Below are 19,870 nucleotides of genomic sequence, written 5' to 3'. Positions count from 1 at the left end.
GCGAAGAATTGTTATTGAAAATGTATCGAAATTTGTCGCCGTCGTCGTTTTAGTCAATTCTTTTCATCGAAATTTCATCTTTTTTTTGATTTATTTTTTCGAAATTCCATTTCAAATGTTTGACATTTCCAGAATATTCATCTCATGTTTGGCATTATAGAAACGAAAAAAATAAGAAATATATTGTTAATTAACGTTCAAAACAAAGATAAAAAACATTTCATTCTCGATAATATTAAATTATTGAATTCACTCAAAATATTTCTATATTTTTTTTTCGGATGTTTAAAAACATTTCAAAAATTCACTTATCGTGTGTGAATATAAATGAATATTTCCGATTGGAAATTTTCTAGAAATTTCCCCCCAGAAAAAAAATTCCATTTCTAATTTAGCGAATTTTATTTTTTTTGATATTTCAAAAAAAATTGAGCAAATGAAATGGAAAAAAATGAAACTAAAACACACATGACCTGAGAAAAGTAAAGAAAAGATCATTTTTTTAGGCAATTTAGTTTGGTTGGTTTTTTTTCTGGAACCATAATAATCATTATCATTATCATAGCAATGAATAATTCTCACGCAATAAAGTATTTTTTTTATTTTGTTTTTTACTTTTGCTGTTGCTGCTGCTGTTCCAAAACCGGCCATTACACCTACACACAAACACACAGAGATAAAACTTTTCAATAATAAATTCGAATCAAAAAAAATACAAAACATAATCTTATTTTCAACTTTTTGTTTTTAAAGAAAACACTTTATTTCCAATCCAATGGTACAAAAACCAAACCAAAAATCTAATCACATTTTTTTTTCTTTGGTTGGATGTAAATTTTACAAGAAATTCTCCAAAAATCTCTGTTTACTTTTGCAAAAGAAAGAAATACAAAATAGCAAACACAGAAAAACTTTATCATCATCATCATTAATCGAGAAACAAAAAATATCGATCAATCGAAACAAGATCAAAATGTTGTTGAATCATCAATCAATAGGAAATGTTAATAAAAAAAAAGACATTTGAAATTCTACATTTGAATTATTCTTTTCGCTTTCAGTTTTAGATTTATTCTATTTTTAAATTCTCTCTCGATGATTATGTAAATATAATTTTTTCAAAATAATAATTAACACGACCAAAACTTGTTTTTGACCAAAAACAAAAACAACAATCATTTTGTAATTTGTAAACGAATTAAAAATAAACTCAACTTGACTTTATTTGATAATAATCATTTCAAAATTCCAATTCTAATCAGAAAAACATTATAATTATAATTATAATTATAAAACTTTTTCTTTGAATATTCATAATCATATATTATTAATCCATTAAAAATCATTTGAAAGTTCTATTCATGAATTTTTGGTTTTGAATTTAAACTTGTTGTTGTTGTTGTTTTAAATAGAAGAAAAAAAGAAATGGAGCAAAAGATAATTTGTTGGTCTTCATTTTCTTCATCAACCTTTTTGTTATTATATAAATAAACATTATAGAAAATTAGAATGTCAAACATTTTTAGGTTTTGATGTTATTCATTTTTTGAACAATGTTTGTTTTCAACATAAAAAAAAATGGAATGAAATCTCTGTTCCATTGATTCTATGGTAGTTTGTATTTTGTTTTGTTTGTTTTTTGCTAATGATAACGATCAATATTTGTAAAAATTTTTTTGTGTTTTTTTTTGTTTTAGTGTTTATTATATTTTTTAACATCCAAACAGATTCTTAGTGGAACAAACAAAAAAAAAGGCCAAAATGAAAACAAAAATACATTAAATGAATCAATGAATTATGGTTGAACTAGAAACAAACAAACAAACAAAAAAAATGTAAATTGTAATTTAAAATTAGGTGAACATTCGATAAGCGCCGGCGTCAAAATCCAAGTAAATTTTTTTTTGTTTCGTTTTGGAACGCGCGCCAAACGGTTAAAATCATAATAATCATATGAAACTTTACCGATTGGTTCGTCGTCGTGTGTGTTTGTATGATAACCAAACGACAAGAATATTGTGTATTATTCTCAAACTTCCAGACCGCTATACACGCAACAATATACAGTACACACTCACACACACAGACACTACACATTGAGTTTTGACGTTGTTGGTTAGTGGGCGATTCCTATCAACTTACTTACTTATATTTTACTATTTATCATATAACCCAAAATACTTTTTATTGGGAATAAATTCTAAACAGTATTTATAATCGAAAAAAAGTAAAAGTATATTTGAATTTTGGACATCAGTAACAAAAAACAAAACAAAATTGTACAAAATATTCTTCACATCATTTTTTCTAGAACAAAACAAAACACATAGAATCTGTTTGGTGCTATCTTCTGTAACAACAACAAGTGAAATTTTGTGTTTATGCAATAAAACAAGAACAACAATGAATCCATTTTGAAGAATGATAAATGAAGAAAAAAATTCAAAAAACAGAATCGAAATTGAATCAAACAATATAATTTCGATCAAATCAATCAGCAAAAATTCCATTTCCGTAGATTCCTACAATTCGTAATCAATTCAAATTCTTTGGAAAATAAATTTGATTTTTTTTCCAATTACGACGACGACGATGATGATGATGAATTACCTTAAAATGATCAAAGAAGTAGGAAAGATAAAATAAAAACCAACATCATTTTTGTTTTTTGTTCTCACAAAATTTTTTACATTTTTTTGTGTTTACGTGAATTTGTTATTTTGTGTCTGTCTGTGCGTGTGTGTGTTTTGAATTTGGGGTGCATTTAAATATCATCTGTATTGATTGATTGGTTTGATCAGTTGAAGAAAAAATAACAAAAACAACAACATTAAAATGTTCAATTTGATTTCATAAATTTTATGCAATCAAATCAAATCATCGAAAAAAAACAAAACAAAACAAACTAATGTCACTATTGCCTTCCGGTTGGATTCTGCTGTAGAATTTTTTTTTCTGTAATTGATTGATTTGTTGTTGAATTCTTTATATAAAAAAAAATCAAATTCTATTGAAATACTTTTCGTTCTTCTGGAATTAATCATATCAAACTTCCGTACTTTGAAATATTTTTCTGTATATAAATAAATAAATGTCTACATCTTTTTTTTTAAACATCAATCGATTTTCATTATTATTGGAACGAAATTAATCAATTTAGTTTCGATTTATTTAGTTTTGTTTCTGTAAATGAAACCTGATTAATTATAATGAATTTTTTTTATATAATCATAAATCAATAATAATCTACAAAAAAAAAAACCAGCACATTTATCACGTTGATTTCAGTCTTCTGTTTGATGATCATAAGACTATAAGAATAATCAAAAAAATGAAACCTTTTGAATGATTGTTTTTTAAATAGAAAATTAAAAATAACTCAAATCATCTTGTTGGAACCCAAAAAAAAATTGGTTCTTGTTTGACGATAAAAAAAAAGAGAGCAATATTGAAAAAAAAACCAAACAAAGCAAAAAGCCAAACAAATTTCATTCATTTTTGCTAATTTAAAAATCACAATTTCATCATCATCGTTATCGATTTCATATTACCAAATCATTGGGTTCACTCTTTAATATATTCAAAATAACACACCATATTTGTACCGAATACAAATGTTACGCCATTTTATAAATAAATAAATATACATTTCAGATTTTTCATTGATTACAAACATTTTTCTAATATATTGATTATCATCAAATGTTAATAATAATCGATATAACGTGATTTTAGCCATGCATTGAACATAGATTCGTCATCATCCACCATCATCAAATTGTCGTCATCAACTGAATTCATTTCTGTTTATGTTGTTTTTTTTTTTGGTTTTGAACTTTTCAAAGTCAAAAACCTAATGAAAATTATCAGAAATATAAAAACAAAAACGAAATTATAAATATTCATGGAAAAACCTATCTGGTGTGATTTATAGAAAATTACTTATTTTCATTTGATTCTTGATTGCATCATCTTTTTTTCTGTTCAAAGAAATACAAATTTCTGAATTTTTCTCTTGATTGAAAATTGTGAAACACCCCAAAAATACAAAACAAAATGATTCATTTTTTATTTTCGAATAAATAATTCTTTATTGTTTCATCACTACATCACTCATTGAAAATTGTTCCTAATTCTGTATTTTTTATTTCTTGATTTTGATTTTTTGTCCGAATAAAAAAAAATTATGTCAACCAAGATAATAATATCATCAACAATGTATCCACAACGTTTACTAATACAAATGTTTATCATAATAACATTTGCAGCGGCAACATTCATTATGACAGGTAAATTTTATCAATTTTTTTTTTTGTCAATTTTCCATTTGTCAATATTTCATCATGTGACAAATATTTCAAATTTCACATTTGAAAAAAAAAGATTTCAATTATTTTTTTTCATTTTATTTTTCTTATGGGTGGAGAATGAGAATTCTCAATATGTATTTTTTCTCTTTATCAATTTCGGAAAGAAAAAGATGAAGAAAAAAAAATCATTTTTTTTCAGTAATGAATTTTTTAATATTTGAAATGAAAATGGAATTTTGCTAAGAATAGGAAAAAAAAGTAAACTTTTTCTAAATCAAAAATTCTTTTCATTTTTAGTTTCTTAGGTTCATAGAATATTCTTTTAAATTAAAGAAAGAAAAAAAAAATCCAATTTACTTAATCCAAATTTATGACTTTCTTATACATTCTTGTTGTTATCTAAATACTGTTTCAAATTTTGTTTTTGTTGTTTGTTTTTTTTCTGATACAAAAATCATAAAATTTTGTTTGCAAAACATTGAACCAATAAGGGCAAAAACCAGACAAAAATAATTGGAAATTCGTTACATTCATTTTATTTTATTTATTTATTTTTGACCGAATTCTCTCTCTTTTGCCTTTTATAGATTTTATCATTATTATAATTCATTTACTTATTTCATACATAAAATGAAATTTGAAACAAATTAATTCCATAATGAACTTTTTTTTTGTTGTTGCGGATAACAGTAAATGAAACTTGATGTCATATGATAATGTCGTAAATATCGTTTGTTGTTGTTATCAATGTTTTTACACTATTACTATCGATTTTTGATTTTCATCTTCTTCTTCTTCTTTCATCGAAAACTTTGAATAAATTATAATTAACTTTTTTTTTCTTTCCTTTTTCGTTATATTACTTAATTAATTTGTTTGAAAGTATTAAAAATTTATCTTATTATTCTTATTTCTAATTAATATCCATGACATTACGAGTTTCTTTTCGGTGTTATTTTTGTACAGACATTTATGGAAAACAGAACTGAATATGAACATTTCCGGAATATATTCGACAATAATTCAGTGCTATTTCATTCAGATCAGTCTTATAGTTATTTATAGAATAATTTACATATGACTATTTAAATATATCCCGATAAATTACAGAAGAAGAAGAAAAACAAAAGATCAATAATCAATCAATCGATAAATATTCATTCATTGAATAGTAAAAATCTTTTTTTTTTCCGATGACCTACATATAATTATCGCCATCATTATTAGTCAGCATATTTTTCCTTATGCTTTTGTTTTGTTTTTGTAATTTTTCAATTTATATTGATTATTATAGAATCACATAGAGAATTATACAATTTACACACAATCAATCAATCAATCATTGTCATTTACCTTTTTTCCCGAATATCTCCTAATAATAAATGAAAATAATTATAATTTACATGATTGGGTAAAATATTATTATTTTTGATTTAATAATCATTTATGCATAAAATAAGATTATTGCAATAAAATAAAATAATATTATCATCATCATCATCACTTTTTTCCCACTTGAATTATTTCCATTATCATTCTTTACGTGTAATATGATTATTGTCGGAAGTGGTTTTCATTAGTTTCATTTGTTTGTTTGTTGATAATGTATGTGTGTGTGCGATTACCGGAATAATTCCCATTTATGTTTTTTTTGATTCATCAAATTTTTTTTTTGTTTGGAATCTATAATTTCTTCACCCATATATACCGATTCTATTAATATTTTCGGGTTATTCTTTGGTTGAATGAATGACATTTATTTTTTTTTGTTGTTGATTAATGTTTTGTGTTTTAATTATGACTTTTAATTTTTTTCATTTCATTATTTGATCATTGGAAATTAAAATATCTGTCATAGACACATGTTGAGATCCGGGAACGAGAATAATAAAATAAACACGTGTTCACAGTTGAACATACAAAATGCAAGTAATTTATTTCAATCGAACACATGTACATCATCATAAAAAAAAATACATGTTATATGAATGGTAACTTCAATTCAAATCTACTCAATTTACAACAATCTCCCCTTATTGAGTTACATTTGAATTGAATTACAAAAATAGATAATAAAATTCAATTCACAAATAACTTTTTAGTTATATCAATTAAAGCTTTTCTTGGCAGCGGTTTTGTCAAAAAATCCGCTAGCTGTTCCTTTGTGTTTACAAACTTGATATCATAATTTTTGTTTGTTGCAAATACTTCGATTATTTTCTTCAACTCTATATCGAAGTACCTCGACCGTTTCATTGACGATTGATTATTGATGAGATGAATGACTGATTGATTGTCACACAAGAAATTGATATTCACATCGTAATTAATGAAATTCATAATTTGTTGAATGAAACGAACGCATCTATAACCATCCATTATTGCTGTTAGTTCAGATTCACAACTTGATATCGTGATTTTACGTTGCTTATTACTTTTCCAACCAAGTACAGTATTTCCACATGTTACGATAAGACCCGATGTTGAATGTCTGGTAGCACCTTGTCCGAAAGACGAGTCTGTATAAACTGCCAGATCTTGATTCATTTTTCCGATAATTAAACATTGATCAATAGTACCAGATAAATATCGCAGAATTTGTTTTCCCGCATTGAATAGCGATTTCGTTGGTTTCGTTAGAAATCTTGACAACCAATTTGTAGCGAACATTATATCCGGTCTCGTTTTATTAGCAACATATAATAATGAACCAATCAATTTACGAATAGGTAAATTTTCATTTACTTCTTCTTCATCATTTTGTTGATACAACGAACTCATCGGTACGTACGTTGGTTTACAATTAATCATGTTAAATTCCATCATAATTTTTCGGATATATTTCGATTGATTAAGTTCAAAATGCTCCCCTTTATCGACAATTTCTATACCGAGATAATCTTTCAAATTACCAATATCAGTTACTTCAAACCGCTTTTCAAGATCTTTGACAATTTTGGTCAACTGATTTTCATCTGGCCCACAAAGTATGATATCATCGACATAAACGAGAAGCAAAATATTATTCTTCATGAATAAACATTTATCAGCGATACAACACTGAAATCCAATCGATAATAGATGAGAAGATATTGTTTTATACCATTGTAGCGGACTTTGTTTTAGTCCATATAACGCCTTTTTCAATTTCAAATGACCATTATCACCAAAACCTGGTGGCGTTTTTACATACAATTCTTCATCAAGACTAGCATTTAGAAATGCAGTTCGGATATCCAATTGTCGAGTACGATAATCAAACGTTTTTGCGTAGCTCAAAATCAGATTTGTTAATGTAGAATCAGGCGTTGGTGATGCAATCTGATCATAATCGATACCATATTTTTGCGAATAGCCACAAGCTACTAAGCGAGCTTTAAATGTGCCATCACGTTTACGTGTAAATATCCATTTCGTAGGAATTACTTTTCTTGACGAATCAAAGGAAACATTTTCAAACACTTTATACTTTCGTAATTGTGTGATTTCTTTGCTAATAGCTTGTTTCCATTCATCAGAATTGTTCGAATTGATCGCTTCATCATATGTAGTTGGTATTTCAATACTACTATCACTACATTGATATCCATAACGAACTGGTGGAATACCAAAATTCACACGTGTCGATCTTCTTACACCAACATTTTCTTCCGGTTCAATTGACGAATACGATTCACTATCATTTTCAGCTTCATATTCGGATGTTAAATCTTCATCATTTTCATGTTGACTAGTTGTTGATAAAGATGTCGATTCATTATCATGATCATTGTTTTCAATTTCATTTTCATCATTATCATCATCAGAACAATTGGAATTAACTAAATCAAAATTTGATCGTGGTGATTCATTGGACAAGTTTCGTGACGAATTATTCCAGTCAAAAAACATTTTATCTTCATTAAATTTCACATTATTTGTTATGACAATTTCGAATGTATTGGGATTTACCAAACGATAGTTAGTTGTTGAACCCGTGTAGCCAATGAACATGAGACGTTCTGATGTTTTATCGAATTTAGATGATCGTTTCAATTTTGTTATATGATGAAATGCCTCACAACCGAATGTACGTAAATGATTATAATTCGGCTTCTTTGAATAAAATTTTTCATACGGCGTCTTTTCATCAGCACGAATCCAGATGTTAATAACATAAATGGCATATGACATGGTCTCTGCCCACAATTGATACGGTGCACATGCAGAATTTAACAATAATCTTACCGTTTCAAAAACGGTTCGATTCATCCTTTCTACAATTCCGTTTTGTTCAGGCGAGTATCCGACTGTCGTTTCGTGTACAATACCATGCTGTTTGCAAAACGTTTTCAGCGTGCTATTCACAAATTCTGTACCTTTGTCGGTACGAATAGTTTTTACTTTACGATCAAGTCTTTTCTGATTAAAATCAATAAATTCGATTAGTTTAGATGCGGCATCAGATTTGAATTCAATGGATATACCAAACGTAAACCTGGTGCAATGGTCAACGATTAACATTCCATATTTACTTCCTTGAATCGATGGTACCGGAGATTCCCAAAGATCAATGTGCAGCATCTCGAATGGTTTTACATTTTCATAGATCATCGGATGGTTGTGTGGTGAAGCTACAGATTTATTTTGTGCACAATCATCACAATTTTCATATTTTAGATCAATTTGTGGCACAACTTTCTTAATCCGTTTCAATACATTTTTACCACAGTGAGCCAACCTTTTATGCCACAGATTCATTATAATGTTCGTAGGCTTGCTGTTGATGATCCATAAATTGTTCTCGTCTAAATTCGCCGTAAATGATATATTCTGCTTGAATATTTTTGCCTGTTTATTATCGACCGATATCTTGAATCCGTCTTCAACCAATTTAACCATTGAGACAAGATTCGAATTGAAATCTCCAAAAGCAACATCTTTCAAAATCAGTTTGCAGTTGGGCTTTGGTTCGATCATAACATCACCAGTCTTTACGGATTTGACTGTTTTTCCACTGGCAATTTCAAATTCAATTACATTGATTTTCGGTTCGATGAGGCAATTTTCATTAATTGTTATATGTGATGTGCACCCGGAGTCTAAGATCCATACATCAGGTGACTTTACAATCGATTTTTGCAACAAAGATTTAGCCATTCTCTTATCCTTTGTGCTTGATGATTTAGACGATTTTTCTTTCAGATTTGATGTTGATGATGACAGTTTATTTTTCGATAATGATGATGACGATGATGATGATGTATTTAATTTTTGTTTCTCAATCCGTTGTCTGATCCAGCATTCATCACATGTATGACCAGGTTTCAAACAAAATGAACATCTGATACCACTTTTTGATGATTTCTTCGATGCCATTTTAGCCAATTCTTTATGATCATTTGATCCAGAATTCGATGCTATGGATTGGTATTTTGATTTCTCATCGTATTCAATGAATTCGTTGAGAATATCCTTCATCGTGCCATTTTGATTCATCATTATACGATCGGTCAATTGTTCAAATTTCGAGTTTGCTCGTAGCAAAAACATGACGACGATACAACGGCTTTTATCACTGAATTTTATCCAATCAGAATCAATCGATTCGAACTTCGCAACCAGTGTTTCAAACCATGTGCGAAGACTTCCGGAACGATAAGCACAATTTATCAATTCACTCAGCTTACGAACCGCTGTTGCATATGTATCCTTTTCAACGTCAGCCATTTGTTTCCAAATTTGGTAAACGCTGGTACAATGTTCGATAATTTCAAACTTTTCAGGAACAAATGTCAACGATATCGTTCCAAGACAATTCTGATATAATTGGAAATCCGGATGTGTCGAATTGAGTTCACCTTCCAAGAAATGACTGTATCCACAGCTTTTGAATGCCGCTTTTACTGACGTTATCCAGTGTTTCAGATTCTTTCCGTCATACTTCACAATTTGTGAAAACACGTAGTTTTCATGATTCGACTTGCGATGAACAACCGGTGTAGGTACAATATTATTTGATGATGATGATGTTGACGGCTGAATTAAATTTGCCTGTTCCATTCGTACCATTCGATCATTGAATTCAGACATCATTTCTAACATCATTTTAATCGAATCATTACCGCCATCATTATCATTCGACATTTTGTAACGTACAAATTATTATTCGTTGGAACCACTGAGCAATGCTACCAAATGTTGAGATCCGGGAACGAGAATAATAAAATAAACACGTGTTCACAGTTGAACATACAAAATGCAAGTAATTTATTTCAATCGAACACATGTACATCATCATAAAAAAAAATACATGTTATATGAATGGTAACTTCAATTCAAATCTACTCAATTTACAACAACACACACACTGATGATGATAATGATGACACATTTTCGTTTGTTTTTTTTCCAGGAAAATACTGTTATTAGATAATCGGATCTAAAATGTATTTTGTACAACAACAAAAAATCAACAAACAAAATTAATCCTTTTTAAATTAAGCCCATTGGGCATATTGTTATTCGAGTTGTTGTTTGTTTGTTGTTGTTATCCTATAGTTGTCATGATTATCGATAGATTATCTCATCCAAATTTTTTTGTTTACTTCAAAAATACATTACTTCAAGTGAATTTTTCTCTAATCAAATTTCTTTTTTTTCAAATATATTTTGTTCATTGACATTTATTAATTTTGTTTGTTTTTTCTCTTTTTTTTGGTGAACAAAAAATAATAGATCCAATAATAAATCATCAACGGGAAGATGATCAACAAATTATAACGAAAAATCTAATGAATAATAATAATAATAATAATGATAATAATAAACAAAAATATTTAGTATATGATGATGAAAAAACACGTGCTGCCATTGATGAATTGAATGAAGTATTACGTCATATATTTCCTGTAGTACCAAATAATCATCATATTCATCATCAAAATCATCATAGCCATCATTATTATTTTAATAAACAACCATTGCAGCAACAGCAACAACAACAACAACAATTGTATCAACATTATCCAAATCATCAGCAACGAAAACAGCAACAACATTTTTTCTGGTCACATGGTAAATTTTCTGAACCATCAACATCATTATCATCAAATTTGGATTCATTGAATCAGCATCGTCGTCTACATCAATCATCATCATCATTACCATCACAGTTTTCATCACATACAGATATGAACGATGTTAATAGTAATTCTATTGATAATGAAGATGATGATAATAATAATGATGATGATGTTGATGATGTTGATCTAAATGATTCGGATATTATCATTCGTAGTAATAATAATAATAATAATTTTAATGATAATAATGATGAATTGGCAGCTAAAAAATCTAATCAAATTATTTCATTGGATAATACAAATCGACAATTACCATTACAATCATTATCATCATCATCATCATCATCACCATCATTCGTTAACATTGCAACAAAACCCAGTATTATGATGGAAAATATGGATCATTCGTCTACCGATAGGATGATTAATAACAATAATAATAATAATAATCAACAATCAAAAAATATATTATTATCAACGAAAACAACAGCAATGAAAATATTGCCACGAATATCATCATTATCATCATCATCGACAAGAGCATTAAATCTAGAATCAATTGATAATGAAAATAATGTCAATTCAATAGGAAATATTCATAATAATAATAATAATCATCATCATCATGATAATGATGTCAATGTTATTAATGCTAATAATAATAATGATGATGATCATAATGATAATAATAACAATGATGAATTATCGATATTAAAAGATCCAAATCGTTTTATTAAATTATTACGACATTTGCAACAATTTCCACATAATAGGCTATTATTACAACAACAACAACAACAACGACAAAAACAACAACAACAACAGAATAATCATCAAAAATCATTATCATCATCAATCATACGTACATCGACACCATTATTATCATCAACAAGTTCAACAACATTGGGCAAAAGAGGACCAGAATGTATGCGTCGTTGTATATTACAAGGATTATTACATCCTGTTCAATGTCATTCATTATGTTAATGATGATGAATTTATGAAAACAAAAAAATTTTTTTGATAAAACAACCAAATATCCCGGAAAATCAATTAATTATTTTTCGTTGGACATTGTCGAATAACGAATTATTGAAGTATTAAATTCTGATCAAAATTTGCATATTTTTTTTTGTTTTAAAAAACAAAAACAAAACAAAAAAACAAAACATACGTTTTCATCATTCATTTGATTTCATTACATAAAAAACAAAAAAAAAAAAAAATGAACAGAATTTTGTTTTCGATTCATATATCATCATCATCATGATCATTACACTTTGATAATCATTTTTCCATACAATTTCAAACAGCATTCATTCATTCATTCATTCATTCATTTTAAAAAATATTCTTTTCACACTTTGATTCGGAAAGAAAAATTCTATTATCAATTATGCACACACACCCACATCACACATCACACATATCAAAATCACACACACACACACACACACACACACACAATACACATTATATAATTTGTAGACTTATATTCAAAATATATGGAATAGATATTTATTTCAAAAAGAAAAAAAAACTAAAAAAAAATTTCCTGATGAATTATTCATTCAATTTAATTTTCCATTATTTTTCAATCTCTTCCTCAATCATTATTATCATTATTGTCGTTGCATTTATATTTTTCACAATCATTTCGATATGATATCATTTGTTGATATTTTATTTATTTATTCACCGACGATCCGAATCAATCAGTTTTCATTCACACACATACTTTCCATTTTTTCTTCTCACTCTCTCTCACTTTGTTTGTTTTGCACCAAAGAAAAGCATATCCATTTTAAATAATAATAATAATCTCTATAGAGAAAAGAAACGATAAAAAAAACAGAATTTTTTGTTTTCTTTAGAATTTAAATTGAAAAATTATCATCCAGAATCAACGAGAATATTTCCTTCTTTTACTTAGGTTGGATTATCATCATCATCATCATCATTGTCGAATCATCATCACATCAAAAATCAGATTTTAACTTTGTGTTTTTTTTCTCTTGGTTTGGCGTTGATGGAAAAAATTTCCGAGAATTCGTTCATTCAATCATTTCCGATTTCTTTTCCTTTTTTTTTCATTTAATATTTTTTTTTTCAAAACAAAATCATCATTGTTTTTATTGTTATTTTTAATGGACAAAAAAAAAATCTTCTCCTGAAAATGTCATTACAATCCAATCAACCAACAAACAAATCAACCATCCATTCACCCACACACGCACAAACATTCAATCACGTATTATCCACCGAAATGATATAGAAAAAATAAACCAAATAACAAAAAAAAAGATAATAATAATAAAAATCGATTAATTACATATAATTTAAATACAGTATTGTTGTTGTTGTTGTTGTTGCTTGTGGTTTTTTTTTTGTTTGTTTGTTTGTTGAATTTAAATCTTAATTTACTATATAATAATATATAAAGAATTGAAAAACGTTTCGTCATCATTTTCATTTGATATCATTACAAAAAACAAAATAAAAAATAAAATAATATTCTGTAGCACAGTACAAACGAATCAAATGTCAAAAAACTATTGTTTTTATCGTCATTCTGAATATTTTCATTTTTTCCCTTGATTTTTCAATAAGTTTTATTGTTGTTGTTGTTGTTGTTTAGTTTTTTTTTTGTTCGGTTGTTGAAAAGAAGGTTCTTTTTCTCAATTCTAATAAAACTGAATAAAATTTTTTGTTTTTTACTTTATAACCATAATAATAAGAATGATGATGATGAAGGAAAGAAAGAAAGAAAAAAAAATAAACATTTCTCAGCTTCCGTTTGTTTTATATTCCTTGATATTTATTACGTTATTTATACGTTTTTTTTTCTATATTTGTTTTCGTTTTTGTTTATTTTTAGGTAATCATCTTTGTTATTTATAGAATTACGTTCGAAATGAATAATAATAATAATGTACATTTATCATGTATATGTTGATCTTTATTTGGATATGACCCGATCAACTTGGAATTTGAATGATTTTCATCATCATTATTATTATTATTATTATTTGTAGAATAAATCAGTAAAAAATCAGAATAATTTACAGATGTGCAAGTATAAAAAAGTCATCATTATAAATGTCTTTCATCATCATCATCATTATCTTAAATAAATATTAGAAAATTATTTCGGTAAACTTTTTATTATTATTATCATCATCGAGATAATTATGTCATTTAAATTTGCCAACTAAAGACTGAATCATAAACAAAAATTTGAATATTTATATTTTTCGCTTTATTTCTATTTTCACATTTTCAATTTGGATTTTCTGAATTTTTTTTCCTGACAAATTAGTGACAGTGAAGTGATGAAAAAAAAACATTTCATATCATCAATTTGAATCAATTTTTTTTCGTAGATACACATGCACGAACACACTGTACACACATGAATTTTTTGTTTTATCATATCAAAAAATGGAATCAAATTCAATGTCATCTAATGATAATGATTACGATTATGATTATGATGGAAATTGATTATTCGATAATTTGAATTGAAAATTGATTAGAAATTCAAAATTTTTTTTTTGAAAAATAAATCCCTAATGCCATCTATGAGCAATCATATTAAATGATTCAAAAATTGTAAACAAAAACAATATTGTTGAGGTTGATGAGGTGTTTTTTTGAGGTTTGGTTTTTGGTTTGTTTTGGTTTGATTTTTGGATTTTGGATTCGTTTATAATTATTAAAATGTTAGAACTTGAAGATGATCGTCGTAAATTGGCTAATGCTACAAATAGTTTAGCACGTTTAAAATCATTACTTACATCATCATCGGATAATTGTGTAAAAATGGTTGAAACATTGACAAAATTTGATGATCGATTATTGAAGCTTGAAGAAACAGTGCAACCAGTGTATAAAGAAACTGGTAATCTTCAACGTCAACAAGAGAATATAAATTTTTCATTAAAACGATTAGATTATGTTATAAAATTTTATACGGTTGCCGGTGAAGTTGAACCAAATATTATCAATGGTCCTGGATCATCATCAATGTATGCTGATTATATTGCTGATCTTAATCGTCTAACCGAAGCAGTTCGTTATTTTGAACATAATAATCGTGAAAGTCCAGAACTAATGAATTGTGGTAGTTTATTGGAAAAAGGTGGACAAATTATTGAAAAAGAATTTCGTCAAAATATGTCCCGTCATAGTGAAGAGATTAAAAAAGTTGATATTATTCTTGATATGATCAAAGCAAATGGTCCAGTTATTCAAAAACAACAACAATCATTTAATAAATCGATTGATAATAATAATGATGATCAAGAATCGGAAAAGCTACCGTCAACGACACAAGAACCTGACCTATATAAGGTATTTAAATTAGCCGATCGTCGTAATGGTAATCCTGAAAAAATTCTACATGATTTAAAATTATTAGCCGAATGGCTTTGCCATAATCGTAATCAGGATTTTGTACAACTTTATTCACGTTTACGATCTGATGTTTTATCAAAATCATTGAATAATCTTCGATCATATTTGAAATCATCAACACTTGGTTCAATGATTAATATGCTTGGTGCACATCTATCACCATTATTGGGTGGACGTAAAAATCTTCATCTAATGAAACGTATCGATATTTCTACAGCAACATTATCATCATACGATAGTAAAGATTTACTTGATCTTAATATAACGGAACCGGAAATTTTTGCCTATGTATTAACTGTAACTGGTTTATTGAAATTAATGCAATTAGAATTAGCATTAATTGAACGTATAATTCCGGTTGATAATCAAAAGATAATATTTTCTCGAGTAATTTTATTATCATTAGAATCGGCCTATCATGAAGGTGAACAATTATCAACACGTGTAAAACGATCGGTACAGAAACAGGATTTTAGTTCAGCACTTTTTCTATTACCCGTTTTACGTTATCATGCATATATGCGTCATTCATTTGATTTATTATTGGATGGTTGTGATTCACAAGTATCACATCGATTACATTCACTTGTTGTTACATTACAGACAACCATATCAAAAACATTGGAAGAATTTATTGAATATATTAAAAGTGATCAACATCATCATCGTGTACCAAAAGATGGTACCGTACATGAATTAACAAGTAATGTAATGTTATTTCTGGTACATTTACAATCATATTTAGATATATTATCACGTGTTGTCACTGTAACCGATATTCAATCATTAGAATTATCGGGTGATAAAAATCGTATTGCATTTGCACAATATATTTGGCGTGTATTATCAGCAATGGGTCTTTCATTACGTAAACGTTCTGAATCCTATCATAATGAACCATCATTACAATCATTATTTTTATTAAATAATACATTCTATATATTGAAAACATTAACAACTAGTTCATTATTATCAATAGTATCATTATATCGTTCAAATGTTCGTGATGATTATCAAGCACAAATTCATGAATTCAAAATGGGTTATTATAAATGTTGGAATAAAGTTATACATTATATTGATGAAATTAATAATCCTACATTATTATCACCACAGCGATCTGGTACAATGTCATCATCATCATCATATTCAACATTACCGAATTCACATTCATCATATAGTTTATCAGGTATGTCAACTATTGGTAGCCATCAACAACAACCAATGATTCGTTTGAAAGATAAAGATCGACAAATTATCAAAGATAAATTTGCCGGTTTTAATAAAGAATTTGAAACTGTTATACAATCACATCGATCATATGCAATACCGGATCGTGATTTACGTGAAGAGATTAAAAAAGAATTGATTCAATGGTTGAATCGTATCTATTTTCAATTCTATGAACGTTATGTAGCTGTAGAATTCACAAAAAATGTTCATAAATATATTAAATATACACCGGATCATGTCTCGCAATCAATTTGTTTGCTTTTTGATGAATTGGCTTGATTATTTTATTTCATTATTTTTTAATTTAAACAATAAAAATTTATTTTAAAAATCTATTCAACCGTTTCAGTTAATAATTCATTTTTAACTAATGTTCGAAAATATTTTCGATCAACTTTATCGATTGATGTACGTGGAATATGTTCAATGAACTTTACACCACCACGTAAACGTTTCTGAAATCCCATATTATCATGTACTGAATCGATAATTTCTTTCTCGGTCAACGATTGTTGATATCCATCACGAATTTTTATATAAGCTCGAACATGATAGCCATCGACAGTATGTGGAACACCCACAACACAAACACTATCAACGGCAGGATTCTGAAGGATGAATGCTTCAATTTCAGCTGGAATCACACTCCATTCACGAAATTTAATAAGTTCTTTAATACGATCAACAATATAAAGATAACCTTCATCATCATAATAGCCAATATCACCGGTATGATACCAGCCATCCGAATCAATTGAAGTTCGTGTTGCTTCGTCATTTCGTAGATAACCAACAAATCTATGTGGACCACGTAACAAAATTTCACCTTGTTTTTCGGCCGGCAATGCAACACCGGTTTCCAAATCGATAATTTTCATTTCAACACCCGGTGATGGTCTACCTACAGATCCAGGTTTAGGCATACGACCGAACATAAATTCTAAATTAAACAATCCAGCTAAAAATTCCGTCGAACCATAACCATCAATGAATAGAATATGATATTTTTTCTGTACATTTTCAATTATTTTCAAAGGAATTTTTGCCCCACCACATATTAACAATTTCAATGAACTTAGATCGAATTGTTTCTGATAATCATTTTGAGCCATTTGAGTTGCATGTTTAGGTGATAATGGTAAAAAGGATAATCGATTTTCAGCGGTAAATTGTAGCAATCGTTCCAATTGATTATTAATAAATAATATACTTGTTCTGCCATTCATTGTGTTTGAAAGTAAAATAAACGAACCAGATGCATGACTTAATGGATACCAAAGTATTTGATATCTTTGATTCATTTGGTTTTCATTATTAACATTTTCATCGTTCATCTGAAATCCAATTGAAGACAAAATTGAATGATTTGAATGTATTGCACCTTTAGATATACCCGTAGTACCAGATGTATAAATGATAATGAAATGATCATTGTTGCTGAACAGTTTGAAATTACTAATTAATTAATTCGATAATTGAATTGAGGTCAATTAATCAACCAATAGGCTATATAATGAGTAGCCATTCCTAGTTAATTTTCAATGACTTTTGCTGCTTACCGAATTTCCTTTTTATGAATTGCATTAAATCAACGTTACGATTTCAGATCATCTTTATCAATGGTAAAATGTGGTATTTTTGTGATATTACCACCACTATTTATCATTCGTTGATAATGATCAATTTTACATTTGCTACTCTTTAAAATTGTTTCAATATTCCCAATGATTGTAGTGATTTCATCGCTAATATCATGTTCATTCATTAAGACGATCAATCGTAGATGTTCAAGAATATCTTGTCGATATTTTTCATTTTGTAAAGCACTTTCTAATACAGCCAATTTTTGTTTACAATCAATAACCAATATGGAACCTCGTGAATCTTTCATCTGATGTGAAAGTTCAAATTTTCCATTGGCTGCAACGATTGGTGTAAATGTACATCCAGTAAATATTGCACCAATCATACTGACAGCATAATCGATTGAATTGTCGCTATAAAATACAATCATATCTTCTTTAATTAGATCATGTTCATTAATCAATGATGATGCAAAACGTTTTGATTGATCATACCAATCTTTATAGGATAATTTTTCCATATTACGTTCAGCATCAATCTAATCAAAATAAGAATTTCATTTTTAGTAATAGAATCAAAGATGAATTTAGATAAATAATGATTATACCAATCCAATAGTATCCGTTTTAGCCATTTGTTCCATATAAACAGCTAAATTTTCAGCAATTGTTTGAAATTTATGATTTGTTTTTTTCGGAACAACATTTCGAACAATATGATGTTCATTGTCGATTTGAATATTTATAAATTGTTTGAGTAGATCATCTTTGGATGGTTGAATAGCCTTTGTTGTAGTTGATGAAGGCATTTTATTTTTCAAAATTAAAAACGAAAGGATTAAAATCGAATGATGATACAAACAAAATTTAAACAGTAACAACAAGAATAACGATGATTTTAACCAATTGTATTCGATTTTTATAATGTTTTTAAGAGCAAAAATATCTATTTTCCGGTGTATAATGATGAATGAAATCGCATCGTTTTAGTCATTATTATCGAATGATAATCAAGGAAAACAATTTTTTTCTTGTGCCAGTTGAACTCATCATTTACAAACGATAAGATAATTTTTTTTTATTAAGAGTTTTCTCTGCTTCTATGGAAAAAAAATTATCAACTTATCTTATCATGGTCGAGTTACTTAACAAAAACCGAAACAATTTAATTGTACCCAAAAATCATCAAATTCATTGTTTATTCAATGGAATTGTACTGAACTTGAATTTTTGATTGTCCTTAATGATACCGATGAAAAAAAAC

At 27.7% G+C, this 19,870-nt stretch overlaps 3 protein-coding genes across 4 annotated transcripts; 2 read left to right on the top strand and 1 right to left on the bottom strand.

Annotated features, from left to right (window-relative positions):
- The first annotated feature begins 1,731 nt into the window (after positions 1-1,731).
- LOC113795510 (uncharacterized) lies at positions 1,732-13,883 on the top strand. Of its 2 annotated transcripts, none has more exons than XM_027345695.2 (2): positions 1,732-4,289; positions 11,028-13,883. In XM_027345695.2, exons 1-2 carry the CDS (start codon positions 4,187-4,189, stop codon positions 12,359-12,361), a joined length of 1,437 nt encoding a protein of 478 aa, XP_027201496.2. In that variant the 5' UTR covers positions 1,732-4,186; the 3' UTR covers positions 12,362-13,883. The 2 variants fall into 2 exon arrangements, with proteins under 2 accessions (XP_027201496.2, XP_075677225.1); XM_075821110.1 differs by lacking the exon at positions 1,732-4,289 and adding an exon at positions 10,640-10,918.
- Positions 13,884-14,998: 1,115 nt separating this feature from the next.
- Positions 14,999-17,358, top strand: Exo70 (exocyst complex component 7). The gene has a single exon (XM_027345675.2). The coding sequence runs from the start codon at positions 15,095-15,097 to the stop codon at positions 17,300-17,302; it is 2,208 nt and encodes a 735-aa protein (XP_027201476.1). The 5' UTR covers positions 14,999-15,094; the 3' UTR covers positions 17,303-17,358.
- LOC113795492 (uncharacterized) lies at positions 17,280-19,606 on the bottom strand. The gene is made up of 3 exons (XM_075820990.1): positions 19,215-19,606; positions 18,622-19,145; positions 17,280-18,460 (listed from the first exon to the last, which is right to left on the bottom strand). The coding sequence occupies exons 1-3, from the start codon at positions 19,413-19,415 to the stop codon at positions 17,356-17,358; spliced, it is 1,830 nt and encodes a 609-aa protein (XP_075677105.1). The 5' UTR covers positions 19,416-19,606; the 3' UTR covers positions 17,280-17,355.
- Positions 19,607-19,870: the final 264 nt, after the last annotated feature.

The sequence above is a fragment of the Dermatophagoides pteronyssinus genome, unplaced genomic scaffold (genome assembly GCF_027571235.1).
Source record: "Dermatophagoides pteronyssinus isolate colony J.1.1.1.1 unplaced genomic scaffold, Derpt_VIB-CSIC_2022.12 sq0008, whole genome shotgun sequence".
NCBI lineage: Eukaryota > Metazoa > Arthropoda > Arachnida > Sarcoptiformes > Pyroglyphidae > Dermatophagoides > Dermatophagoides pteronyssinus.
The sequence above is the reverse complement of the archived record's forward strand: the minus strand, read 5'-3'. Positions and strand labels throughout refer to the sequence as shown.

Excerpts from the sequence above, each read along its gene's own strand:
- LOC113795492 (XM_075820990.1), bottom strand. The coding sequence starts at position 19,415 with ATGCCTTCATCAACTACAACAAAGGCTATTCAACCATCCAAAGATGAT. Across the intron at positions 19,146-19,214 it reads AAACGGATACTATTGGATTG|ATTGATGCTGAACGTAATAT; the intron begins GTATAATCATTA and ends TATTTTGATTAG. Across the intron at positions 18,461-18,621 it reads GATAAAGATGATCTGAAATC|CAACAATGATCATTTCATTA; the intron begins GTAACGTTGATT and ends CAAACTGTTCAG.
- Exo70 (XM_027345675.2), top strand. The coding sequence starts at position 15,095 with ATGTTAGAACTTGAAGATGATCGTCGTAAATTGGCTAATGCTACAAAT.
- LOC113795510 (XM_027345695.2), top strand. The coding sequence starts at position 4,187 with ATGTCAACCAAGATAATAATATCATCAACAATGTATCCACAACGTTTA. Across the intron at positions 4,290-11,027 it reads GGCAACATTCATTATGACAG|ATCCAATAATAAATCATCAA; the intron begins GTAAATTTTATC and ends AAAAAATAATAG.